Source organism: Ascaphus truei, chromosome 14, assembly GCF_040206685.1.
Source record: "Ascaphus truei isolate aAscTru1 chromosome 14, aAscTru1.hap1, whole genome shotgun sequence".
NCBI classification, from domain to species: Eukaryota; Metazoa; Chordata; class Amphibia; order Anura; family Ascaphidae; genus Ascaphus; species Ascaphus truei.
In genome coordinates this window covers 58,346,995-58,360,669 of record NC_134496.1, presented here as the reverse complement: position 1 = coordinate 58,360,669, position 13,675 = coordinate 58,346,995, and the positions used below count along the sequence as shown (strand labels likewise).

At 46.8% G+C, this 13,675-nt stretch overlaps 1 protein-coding gene across 1 annotated transcript in view; it reads right to left on the bottom strand.

The window, feature by feature from the left end:
- The window catches only part of MELTF (melanotransferrin), an 87,210-nt gene that overhangs the window by 42,580 nt on the left and 30,955 nt on the right, over positions 1-13,675 (bottom strand). Inside the window, exons 3-5 of the mRNA XM_075571160.1 lie at positions 10,259-10,358; positions 6,676-6,858; positions 4,564-4,720 (exon numbers count right to left, since the gene is read on the bottom strand). Coding sequence (XP_075427275.1) covers positions 4,564-4,720; positions 6,676-6,858; positions 10,259-10,358 — 440 coding nt within the window. The remainder of the gene's footprint in view (positions 1-4,563; positions 4,721-6,675; positions 6,859-10,258; positions 10,359-13,675) is intronic.

Below are 13,675 nucleotides of genomic sequence, written 5' to 3'. Positions count from 1 at the left end.
GGGCTTTAGTTACAAAGGGGGTAGAAAGAAGACATCCTTGAGAAGAACGCAAGAGTTGGGATGGTGCATAGCGAGAAATTAGGGCTGAGATGTAAGGAGGGGCAGAAGAGTGTAAAGCTTTAAAAGTGAGGAGGAGAATTGAGTATGAGATGCGGGATTTGATCGGAAACCAGGAGAGGGATTTCAGGAGGGGAGACTCGGAGACAGATTTAGGAAAGAGTAGAGTGATTCTGGCAGCAGCGTTTAGGATAGATTGTAGGGGAGACAGATGAGAGGCAGGGAGGCCGGACAGCAGGAGGTTGCAGTAATCCAGATGGGAGAGAATGAGGGCCTGAGTCAAAGTTTTAGAAGTCGAGTAACAGAGGAAAAACGGAGGAAAAAGCAACAAGTTTTAGAAACGTTGTGCATGTGAGAGGAGAATGTGAGAGAGGAATCGAGTGTGACCCCTAGGCAGCGTGCTTGGTCTACAGGGTGAATGATCGTATTTCCAACAGTAATGTGGAAGGAGGTAGTAGGGCCAGGTTTGGAATGAAGTATAAGGAGCTCTGTTTTTGCCATGCTAAGTTTCAGTCGGCGGATGGCCATCCAGAATGATATTCCAGAGAGACATTCAGAAAGTTTGGTCTGTATAGCAGGTTTAAGGTCAGGTGTTGAAAGGTAAATTTGTGTGTCGTCAGCATAGAGGTGATATTTAAACCCAAAAGATGTGATTAGGTCCCCTAGATAGTGTGTAAAGAGAAGAGAGAAGGGGTCCCAGGACAGAGCCCTGGGGTACCCCTCAGATATATCGATAGAGGAGGAGGAGGTGTTAGCAAATGAGACACTGAAAGTATGATGGGAGAGGTAAGAGGAGATCCAGGATAGAGCTTTGTTACGAATACCAAGAGTATGGATAATGTGGAGGAGAAGAGGGTGATCCACAGTGTCAAATGCTGCAGAGAGGTCGAGTAATAGGAGCAGAGTGTAATGACCTCTGTCTTTGGCAGCATGGAGGTTGTCGGTTATTTTAGTGAGGGCTGTTTCAGTAGAGTGAGCAGTGCGGAAGCCAGATTGTAGAGAGTCTAGAAGAGAATAGGTGTTGAGAAAGTGTAGCAATCGAGAGAGTACAAGACGTTCAAGGAGTTTGGAGGCAAAAGGCAGGAGGGAGACAGGTCAATAGGGGTCAAGCTTGCTGTTTTTGAGTAATGGTATAACGGTTGCATGCTTGAAGGAGGATGGAAAGTGAAGAGTTAAAAATCTGTGTGAGCATAGGGATTATAGAAGGAGCCAGAGGTTTTAGGAGATGGGAAGGAATGGGATCAAAAGGACAGGTGGTAGAGGGAGAAGAGGAGATCAGCAGTGACACATCCTCCTCCGAGATAGCAGAAAAAGAGTCAAGAAAGGCAGGAGGAGAGTTAGGAAGCGGTGTGGGATGGGAGGAGGCAACAGATGGGATGTTCTGATGTATGGATTCCACCTTTTCCTTAAAAAGGGTTAGGGTTAGGGTTCCTTAAAAAGTCAGCAAAGTCCTGAGGTGAGATGGAGGAAGAAGAGGAGGCAGCCGAGGGTGGTCTGAGTAGAAAGTCAAAGACAGAAAAGAGTCGGCGTGGGTTAGACTTGCAGCATGCATGTGTGGGAATTTAGCCAGGGTCTGGGGTTAGAAGGGCGAGGACGGCAGAGAGAAAGCAGGGCATGTAGATCAAGAAAGGAGGATAAGGCAGAGTTGTAGTTCCTGACCAGGTTGTCAATGTCTGAAGCAGAACTGAGAGAGGAGAAGGAGGAGCGTAAAGTGGAATCAAAAGCTGGTAGGTTAATAGAGCGCAGGTTTCTGCAAAAACGAGGGCTAGATGGAGATGGAGAGGGGAGAAGCGAGAGAGAGAAAATGAGATTAGGTGATGGTCAGAGAGAGGAAAGGGAGAAATGGGTGAGAGAAAAGTTTTTAGTGAAAACCAGGTCTAGGTAGTGGCCATCTTTGTGGGTGCTGGCTGCAGTCCACAGTTGAAGGACAAAAGAAGAGGTTTGAGAGAGAAAGCGGGAGGCCCAAAGAAGAGAAGGGTCATCAATGTGGCAGTTTAAGTCCCCAAGGAGAAGAACAGGGGAGTCTGAGGAGAGAAAGAAAGAGAGCCAGGATTCAAAGTGAGAGAGAAAGGCAGAGGGGGGATGATTAGAGGTAGGTGGGCGATAGATGACCGCCACGTGGACAGGGAGAGGCGAGAAGATCTGGACTGTGTGAACCTCAAAGGAGGGAAAAGCAAGCGAGGGAGGAATAGGAAGGGTTCGGTAACGGCAGAGAGAGGAGAGCAGGAGCCCCACGCCTCCACCCATGCCATCAGGGCACGGAGTGTGGAAGAAGGAAAGGCCACCATAGGAGAGGGCAGCTTCCAGAGCAGTGTCAGACTGAGTGAGCCAGGTCTCAGTTATAGCAAAGAGAAGCAGGGAGTGAGAGAGAAAGAAGTCATGCACAGAGAGGAACTTGTTAGAGAGGGAGCAAGCATTCCAAAGGGCACAGGAGAAAGGGAGAGAGGAGGGAGGGTGACAGGGGATGGGTATGAGGTTGGAGGGGTTGACACCAGAAGGAATAGAAGTTGCATGTGGGAGGCAAGGGCGAGAGCAAGTAGAAATAAGGCAGGGACCAGAATTGGGAGAGATATCCCCAGAAGCAAGGAGGAGAAGCATGGAAAGAAAGAGAATGTGTGAGGATGATTTGTAGGGGTGTGTTTTAGTGCAGGGTGTATAGCTGTGGGGGGTCAGAGGGCGCAGGTAGGAAAGGAGTTTATGTAAACTGAGAAGTGGGGAAGAAAGGAGAGATGGAGATATATGAATAGAGTTAGAAACATAAGGAGGCTGGTGGAAGGAAGTGCATAATGTGAAAATAGGTGATGTTACAGCAAATATAAAAAGTAAAGGTGGCATCACAGCAATAGTTAAGTGTTGAGATGTGCAGTCTGGGATTATATCCTCAATTCCCGCGTAGATCAAAAGTAGGAATCAGAACCATTAGGTGGTGTCCACTTTACCACTTCTTTTTAAACTTCATCTAACATTCTACTTTAACGCTGCAGTTCAGTCTTTTTTTTTTTTTTTTTAATTTATTTTTTTACTTCAATAGTTTCATGTGTGCAATCTCTAATTACCTAAAGAACTGTATAGCTGCCGGTCAATTCGTTCTCCATGTATTGATAGGCGAAATTTGGTGACATAATTAGAGCTGGCATATGTTTTTATTTGCTTCTGTCAGTCAGTGGAAGCTCATGAATATTCATGAGCACTCATGCACTGACATGTGCTAGAGGGAGGGCAGGGCTAACAAAGGGGTGTGCCAGGGCTTGTGACAGGACATGAAGGGGCAGTGCCTTAGCAAATGGCTGTTAAAATAGAATACAAGAAAATTGGTCTTTCAAAGTTGTTTTTTTTAAAACAGAAAATGCTAAAAGTATTTTTTCTTACTACAGAACTGATTTATTAAAAAAAACACATGCAGGATATTGACTGAACTGCAGCTCTAAGCATGTATACTTCAAGCATGGCTGCTGTGGGTTTGTTTATATACTTTTAAAAAGTCACCTGGCTGGCCCAAGCAACTTAATTAGCACATGTGAAGGACATTAAAGCAGATGGGCAGGACAACACCTATCTTAGAAAAACCAAGTGTGAAAGCTAAATTGAATTAAGACACAGCAAGGGATGATTTGAAGACAGACAGACAATTTGAAATATGTACTCCCACTCCACACACACCTTTTTGTAAAGCGCTGTATACACCGTGGGCTCTTTATTTATTTATATGTACATACATACATACACACTCTTACATCACTAACATTCAGGGACTATTTAACACCTGCAGTCATAAATCGCATACTACACAGCGGGGAGGGATAGGCTCTGGTCACAGACAACATTCCAAGAGACACTGTTTTTAAGTTAAACCTTGCCTGCTTTATTCAATGTAACATCGCCGGAAGAAGAGATCAGAGCATCTCGAAAGCTCGCACAAATAAAAGCATTTCGTTAGCCACAAAATGGTATCATCTACAGTAGAGGCAACTCTTATTCGAACAAAAACCAGTGGCAATTCCCCAAAAAACCCAGGAAACACCCAGGTACATTCTGAATACATGCCTTAAACTTTCCTTAAACTAGCCCCAGCATTTCTGCATTGATTAATGGCCTATCAGATTAACAGCGGGGGGTCCCTGGCAGTCCCATTCAAACTGAATTGGACTGCCAGGGATCCCTGCTGTGTTAATCCTATGGGTCGTTAGTCAATGCAGAAATGCCTTAAACGTGCCTCAAACTAGCCCAGAACATACCCAGCACACACCCAGCACACACCCAGCACACACCCAGCACACACCCAGCACACACCCAGCACACACCCAGCACACACCCAGAATGTAACCCGGCTAGTTTACGGCAAATGTTAGAATAAACTTTGCCTCTACTGTATTCATTCTTGATTATTAAAGCTCGGCTAACATGGTACAGATACAGATACATATATATATGAGACATGGAGACAGAATCAATGGATTTCTTGCATTGACTGCAAACAAAAATGTTATCCTTCTGACCTGAACGTACCTGAAAGCCCCACTATAGTCACTGTATCTCTCCTGGGCATTCTCTTCACACTTATTGTTTCCATTTTCATCTCCCTTGCACAACTCGCAGAGGGATAGTGGATAACTTGGCATGTTGGCTCCAGGTACACAGCTCATGGAGAAGAAGTTGCTCACAGCTACAAGCAGAGGGAGGCACCATGATGTGACCCAGCAGAATACAAAGAAACTAATTACTGCCGATACCTTTATTAATTAACTTGCAGTGTGGGAAAGTATTCCATATGCATCAAATGTAAGAGGATTATTGGCACTCTGATTGGATCCGGCAGTTGTATTTGACATATTACCTAAACCAGTGGTGCGCAAACTGGGGGGCGTGCCCCCCAGGGTGGACGGGAGTTTTTTCTGGGGGGGCACGTGCCATTTCAGAGGCCCCGCGCTTTTCCCCCAGGCATTTAATTTAATGCTGGGGGATCGCGCGAGGCCTCTACGACAAGGAAACTTACCTTGTTTCAGACGCGTCTCCATGGCAACATGGCATCAAATGACGCAGCGGGGTTATGTGACGTCGCCAAATTACGTCGCGGGTCACGTGATGTCACGCAACCCCGGAGCGTCATTTGATGAATGTGGAAGATAGGAGAGGGGGCGCGAGACCGGGGGAGGCCTGGCAGGGTGGCGCTGCTTAAAAAGTTTGCACTCCCCATACCTAAACTATCGTTTAAATCATTTGCCAAAGCAGCCATTCAAATTTTCCATTCCCCTCATAATACCTGTGTGTTTTAAAATAAGATAATGGCTTTAGAGGAACATATACTTTATGAGATTAGGGAATAACCATTACCTCTATAACAAGGTTCTCCCCTGGGTCCCACTTACCTCCGCTACAGCAGGGGAGGTTGCTGAGTGGTGCGGGCAGTCAAGATGCCGAGCGGGTCGCTATCAGTCCGCGGTGGCTCCAATAGAAGGGCGCCGCCATTATGGATGTGGCCGCGCATGCGCATTGCAGTCACGCATGCGCAGAAAGCAGGAGTGCAGCGGCCATTGCCTAGGAACATTGCAGGAGGACTACAGCTCCAAGAAGGCAATAGGGCTGAAGCATCACATGGACCACGGCATCCAATAGGGCACTGTGATTCCCTGCAGCAGAGATATTGTTACTTTACGCGCGCTAGAGACCACGCCAGTCGGAGCTGGGACACCAGAAGTGTAGGGTGTGCATATGCAGGGTGTCAGTGGCCCCTGCACTAGGCCAGAGACCCCCTTAGGCCCCAGCTAAGCCTCAACTTACCTCAGCTTGTGGATGCTGCAGGGACAGGCCCATCAGTTAGAGAGACTGCCTCTGTAGTACCAGTGTGAGGGACACAGCAAGGACGCGGCTCCATCCTGGCCTCTGGTGGTCTGGGAGCAGACCGTCAGCTCCTTATGAGAGATTCCCTTCAGTGTGGGACCCTCGAGCTGGATACCACCCAACACGGAGTCAGACTCATCGCTGACAACTTCCGTGGCTGGATCAGTGGATCCTATCCTTTTCGTAGTGACTTTACCCGGTGCTGGAGTACCCCGGCAGGTGACAACAAGTGCACCAACTATACACACGCTAGTGTGGCAGCGCTGTCTCACACACTTGGGTGGGTGGATACTTGGGGACACCAGGGTGATTGGGTACTCAAGCGCCCCTAGGTACTTTGGGGACTGTATCGCCAGTATGTTGGTGTATATTGGAGGGCACGGTCGTGCGTGACTGGGTGGGTGGAACTGTGTATACATTTGCTCAGTATTATTTTGCCTGCAGTAAAACTGTTATACACGCTAGCGTGTGTTTTATTGTATTGGGTTCCTGTAACGGGACTATCCCACATAGTAGGAGGTGGAGGTGGAGGCGCTACCGATTGTCGACTCAGGTACACCCAAGGCTACCAGCAGCAGACGCTCAGGCCTCCTGTGAGCCACAGGTAAAGCAGCACATACCCCATAGCCGCCATATCTCTCAGGGGGGCGGGGGTGCACTATACCTCTTTCAGAGATCAGCAGGGGACACCTTATTTTTAATTTACAGGTACACTGTATATTCTGCTCATCCACTTTGAAGATTATTAACATAGTGAGAATTTCCCTGTTTATTCCTTACCTTTTGGGATATCACATCCCATGACTGACATCTGCCCACTATCAATGAGATAGCCAATGGGGACATTCCACCCCACGGTCCTCTGGATACCAGTGTGACAAGACTTTGTCCCTTTTAGATGGCTTATGGTGATGCTGGAATTCCTTCTGACAACAGCCACTGCATAATATGAGGTTCCCACATCTGTCAAACAATAACACCACTCTATCATTTCACATCCACACATAGCACAGCGATGACACTTACCCAACTTCAAAGGTACAGCAGATCACAAAGTATTACCTGGTCTCCCGCTCTCCATACTTCCTGTTGGTCCAAGCATTGTATGTATATTTGTCTTTATATAGCACCAATAATGTATGCAGCGCTTTAAAAATCAGACATTAGGATATCAATATTACAATAAGTGCATTAAACATAAAAGCACATGGTAGGTATAGGAATCAACCATCAACCAATCAATTCACTACTGGCCCTTCTAGCAGTGATGGGTTGGCGTGTAAATTTGGATATAATAAAGATAATATCTATTTTGTTTTGTTTTTCAAAGAATTAGGCCACCAGAGTAAATAAAAAACCCAAACATCAAATGAATAATGCAGATTCATTGCCTTTTAATTCTGCTGGCTTTAGCTAAGTACCTTTGTAAAACTAGATTAAGCCAGGTTCCTCAGCTTTGCCCTCACCTCCGCTGCGGTGGGAGAGTCAGGGAAGGTTGCAGAGTATACAGGGATCGCTCTGTTGCATAGGAGGCTCCGCAGCGGCCCGAGTGCTCAGGGCGCCGCCATTTTGGTACTCGTGCTTGCGCAGTGAGTCGGGGAGGCGACGGTGCTGGAAGAGAGTTCGCGCATGTGCAGGAAGTGGCTGCGGTAGCGCACGAAGCCCAGACCAATGGGAGGAGGGCTAGAGCAGGGGACTACAAATTCCATGAGCACCCGTGAGACCAGGTGATGCCAGGGAGCCAATAGGGTGACAGGGACTCTGCAGGAAGGATATATAGGAGGTTGCGTAGGGAAGCACTATGCTCAGCCCAGACCAGGAAGGGGAAGAGGTAGGAGCTCTATGTGTAGAGAGGCAAGTAGCCTCTACACTAGGCCAGAATATCCCCTAGGCCCCAGATAGACCCCTGAGTCACAGTCAGCTTGTGGTTGCTGTAGGGACAGGCCCTAGATCAGGAACCTTCCCCAGTAGTGTGTAAAGTCAGGGACACAGAGGTCACTGCAGTTTGTTATCAGAGGTTTGGGACCAAACCTCCTCAGAGACATTCATACCTATCGGGTGGGATCGCCCCGGAGGAGCATCGTGGAAAGCATCGCGCCTGCGGATCCTGTGCGAAGATTAGTCTGCGGTCCGAGTGCAGGAGCGCTCGGCAGGTAACTCTACACCAAAGTGCACCAACTGTAACACTCTCACTCTAAGGGCAGCGCGGGCACCATACACGTGGGGTTGTGGTTGTGGGACATTGGACACAGTGTGGGAGAATACAGGGGGGGGGGACGCGTCTTGCATGACGCTTTGGCTTCTTGTGTCTCTATTGGGAGGAGTATGTGAATGTTATGCATATAAGTCATCATTGCAATCAGTAAAGGTATCTGTTATTTTGTGCACTGCGTGTATGTCATATATTGGTGTCCTGTGAGGAACAACTCTGCTGGGAGCCATCGCAGGTGGAGGCGCTGCATCTTTTAAGACACAGTACACATACATATATATATATTGCCCCAGGCCCTCCGTGGCAGAGGCTCAGGCCCTGCGAGCTAACAGGTTATGCAGCATTAGTAGTCTTCCTGTATTCTAGGGGAAACAGGGCTACATAAATGTTCATGTTACATTGCCCCTTTAGTGTGTATAGTGTCAGGGACATAGCAGCAACGCCGAGCAGTGATTGCGGCCTGTGGTCTGGGACGAGACCACCACCTCAAAACAAAGATACTCTCTTCATGGTGGGACACTCCAGCCGGAGTCCACCCCACATAGAGGCGGACGCCATCACTGACAGCGACAGCATGGGACCAGACGTGCCCCTTTCATCAGCTGGTGGTACATCCCAACAAGTGCTCCAACTATAACACACACTTCCTGTAGGTAGTGCTACTGCACACTTTGGAGTGGGTTGGCTCCTGTGGACACCATGGTGGTTAGGTGCCCAACACCTCTGTACATTGAGGAAACCTCACCAGGGTGTGGAGAAGGTGGTGGGACAGTGGGGCACTGTGTGTGGGTACGGCCCTGCGAGGTCTGCATAATATATTTGTTATTGTGTTATATTGTTAGTTACGTTCAGTAAACCTGTTACTATATACAAGTGTGTGTGTTCAATATATTGGGTCCTCTGAAGGGGTTATCCAGCGCTGCCACAAGTAGAGGCGCTGTCATCGAACGAATCAGGTATACCCCAGGCTCCCTGCAGCGGAGGATCAGGGCCTCCTGTGAGCCTACAGGTAAAGCGCACCACACGTAGTCACCCTAGACATGGGGAAAATGGGGCTACACCTGTATACCTTTCCTTTCTAAAAAGATGTCCACCTTTTTTGAACATATATATTGTATCTGCCATCACAGTCTCCACGGGTAATGAATTCCCCATTTTATCTGCCCTTATTGTAAAGAACCCTTTCCTTTGTTGCTGTTGAAATCTTCTTTCCTCCAACCTAAAGGGATTAATAACTATTTTGAAAGCTGGTACTGTCCCCGAATATATTTGTATATTGTTATCATATCCCCTCTTAGGCACCTCTTTTTAATGTAAACAAATCTTATTTAGCTAGCCTCTCCTCATAAATCAGATTATCCATCCCCTTAATTAGTTTGGTGGCTCTTCTCTGAACTTTTTCTAGTTCAATAATGTCTTTTTTATGGAGTAGTGCCCCAAATTGTACTCCGTATTCAAGGTGTGTTCTTACACTTTGATTTATAGAGGGGCATAGTTACGTTTACTTCCCTTCCATCTATTCCCTGGTTAATGCAAGATAAGATCTTGTTTGCCTTTGCAGCTACTGCATGACTTTGTGCACTATTGCTAAGCCTGCTGTCTACAAGCACTCCTAAATTCTTCTCCATTAAGGATTCTCCTAATTGATCCCCATTTGATTTGTAAGTCACCTGTTTATTCTTGTTTCCCAAATGCATAACCTTACATTTATCTGTATTAAACCTCATCTGCCATTTACTTGCCCAAGTTTCCAATCTATCCAAGTCCTTCTAGAGATAAATTACAGCCTACTCTGATTCTATTACTTTACACAATTTAGTGGCATCAGAAAAGATGGAGACTTTGCTCTCTCAAAGATGGAGACTTTGCTCTCTGCATATGATTATTAATGATAGTATAAGCACTAAGGTGGCCATGTATTAAACTTAGCTTAGTACAATTCTGGGACAAAAAAGCCGCACCAAAAATGTATATTGTTTCAATTGTTTTTTTTTGATACATAGAGAACGTTTATGTTCTAGAATTACACCACTGTTGATACATAATCTCCTAAATCATGACAAAATTAGTTTTAGACAATTACCTTTCTACTTTTCTAACTAGATTATTTGCATCCAAAGGAGTTAACCTTTACTATGTTTCCACACATACCTTGATCATACACTTCTCCAACGACTGGTTTCAGGTTATATTCCTTGCCAGCTTGATAAATTAAACCACCGTCTAGTGTCACTGCGTCTGCCTCATTACTCTGCATGTGAACAAATAACAGTGTGACAGTCAATAAGGGATAGAGGGAATCAGGACACTGCAGGTCCCTCTCTACTGCACTGGTAGGTATATCAAAGTTACATTGTTACATAGTTACATACTGTAGTAGATGAGGTTGAAAAAATACATTTGTCCATCAAGTTCAACCTATGCTAAATTTAGATGACAGATACTTCATTCTATATCCGTACTTACAGTATATTGATCCAGTGGAAGGCAAACAAAAAACCCCAGTGAAATATCATCTAATGATATCTCATAAGGGGGAAAAATTCCTTCCTGACTTCAAGAATTGGCAATCAGATTATTCCCTGGATCAACATCCTTCCCATGTATACTTATTTGGTATATCCCTGTATACTTTTCCTTTTTAAAAAGATGCCCAACTTTTTTTTTTTTTAACAAATCTATTGTATCTACTATCACAGTCTCCATGGCTAATGAGTTCCACATTTTAACTGCCCTTAGTGTAAAGAACCCTTCCCTTTGTTGCTGGTGAAATCTCCTTTCCTCCAACCTTAAGGGATGACCCTGCTCTGATTCTACTTCCTTACACAATTTAGTATCACCAGCAAAGATAGAGACTTTGCTCTCGATGCCAACCTCAAGGTCATTAATAAACAAGTTAAAAAGCAGGGGTCCCAGTACCGATCCCCGAGGTACTCAACTCCTGACCTTAACCCAACCAGAAAAAGTTCCATTTATGACAAACCTCTGTTGTCTGTCCTTCAACATGTTTTCAATCCAGGTGCATATATTATTACTGAGTCCAATTTGCTTTATTTTGTACGCCAACCTCTTGTGTGGAACCGTATCGAAAGCCTTTGCAAAATCTAAGTAGACCACAATAACTGCATTACCCTGTTTTAAATTCCTACTTACGTCCTCAAAGAAACAAATAAGGTTAGTTTGGCATGATCTATCCTTCATAAATCCATGCTAACTATTTCTAATAATGTTGTTTTCCATGAGGTATTCCTGAATATTATCCCGTATTAAACCTTCAAGTAGTTTCCCCACTATTGATGTTAGGCTTATAGGTCTGCAATTCCCTGGTTGTGATCTAGCTCCCTTTATAAATATAGGCACCACGTCTGCTTTACGCCAATCTTGTGGTACTGAGCCTGTGGAAATGGAGTCCTTGAATATTAAATATAATGGTTTGGCTATTACTGAGCTTAACTCCTTGAGAACTCTTGGATGTATGCCATCGGGGCCAGGTGCCTTATTTAATTTTTTCAAGCCACCTATGAACTTCTTCCTCAGTTGACCAATTGTTCATTAATATGCAGGTTGTGGCTTCCTCCTGCGGCACTACTATTGAAATTGATTCTTCCCTTGTAAACACAGAGGCAAAGAATTTGTTTAATACCTCAGCTTTTTCGCTATCTCCAAAAATCTGCCTGCCCATCTCACACTGAAAGGGTTCTATATTTTCTTTTCTGATTTTGTTTTTTGTTATTAAGGTACTTAAAGAACTTTTTAGGGTTGATCTTACTTTCTGTTGCAATTCTTTTTTTATTATCCATTTTTGCTAATTTGATTGCCCTTTTGCCATTTTTGTTACATTCCTTATAATTCTGATATGCTGCCTCCGTCCCTTCTGACTTTCTTCTGGAGCCAGGATCACATGTGGGACATGAGTGGGTCCAGTGGTTTAACTCATCCCCTTTAGAGAGCACACAGAGTCCATTTATTTTCTTCAACTTTAATGGGGGAGTCAAAAACAAATATAAAAGGTACTTGCAGATGGTAATGTGGTGGGAGAGGGCTTCTCTATGTGATGGTGCTCTGTTATGGAGGGACGGTAAAAAAGGATGTGTAAGGAGTGTAATGGAGGAAGCATGTACTCACTAAGCCAGCTAGTTGTAAAGCACATGTTCCTGTGACAAGCAGGAAGGGTCGAAGGACCAAAGTACTGCTATAAAACCAGGGGATAGGATTGAACCAATCTTCTATCTATGTGGCTTGGAAGGTTGTCTGGGCAACCAACTAGGACTGTGTGAAAGGGCAAATGTAGTGTAGCCAGGTCACCCTTTGCCCCCTGCGACCTCCGTCGGAGCCTCCATGGCCAGGACCGATGGCGGGTACTGCCGGAGGCCAGCGGCAGACCCGGCGGCCATTCCGGAGGGTGGGGGCCGAGGAGGGAGCGCACCGGAGTGCAGGAGATCTCCGGCGGCTCTTGCGCAGGGCGCCGCCATGTCGCGCCGGTTCGCGCATGCGCAGTAAGCTCCCGGCGGGCAGAGAGAGTTGCGCGAGAGTAGGGACAGTGAGGGAGATGTTGCGGCGGCCATTAGGGGTTAGTGCAGGAGCAGGGAAGGCGCGCACGTGGCCCCAATGTAATTACAGGCGCCCCAGGACTACAATTCCCATAGGGCCTAGCGAGGGAGGCACCAGGTGCCTCATAGGAGCCAATAGGGCTGCAAGACTGCCAGGAGAAGAAAAGGATACATTTCGTGGGCTTGCAGCTACGTGGGCAGTCAGAGTCAGGAGCAGCCCAGGGAAGGAGGTAGGGTGCAGGATTCAGGGACTCCCTGCACTAGGCCAACGGCCCTAAAGTCCAAGTCAGCCCTGATTCCCCTCCAGGTTAGTGAGTGTTGCCAGGGACAGCCCTCAGGTTAGGGACCCTGTCACTTCTGTAGTTAGAGCTGGGGAACAGAAAGGGACAAGTGGGCTGAGTGTTAGTCTGCAGAGCGTTGCTGCAGGAATTAGAGGAGGTAAGCGACGTAAGACAACTGGGGGGGTTCATAGCGGTAACCAGTCCGGGGAGCCATAGCCCAGGGTCCGTGTTGCAAGTGGCGTGAGGCAACTGGGGGGGTTCATAGCGGTAACCAGTCCGGGGAGCCATAGCCCAGGGTCCGCGTTGCGCGTAGTATGAGGCAACTGGGGGGTTCATAGCGGTAACCAATCCGGGGAGCCATGGCCCAGGGCCCGTGTTACGAGTAGGGTGGGTGCAGGGACCTACCTGCATAGGATAGGCAACCCCGCAGGCCCTGGGAGTTTTCCTTAAGCCACCTAAGGATGCTGTGCTGTAGGGACGGCCTATAGTACAGTGTGTGTCACGTTGTTATAGTGTTAGGTAGGGACTCAGCGGACGCTGCGGTTCCAGTGAAGGAGTTCGGGCTCAAGTCGGGGCCACAGAGAATATCTCCAGGTTGGGATCAGACGGAATCATCACGCGTCTGACCCTTTGTGAAGTTGTTGCTGATCCGAGCACCGGAGTGCTCGGCAGGTACTACACAGTCATACGTGCACCAACGGGCCCTTAGTGTAATTGTGACTGCGCAGTCACCCATT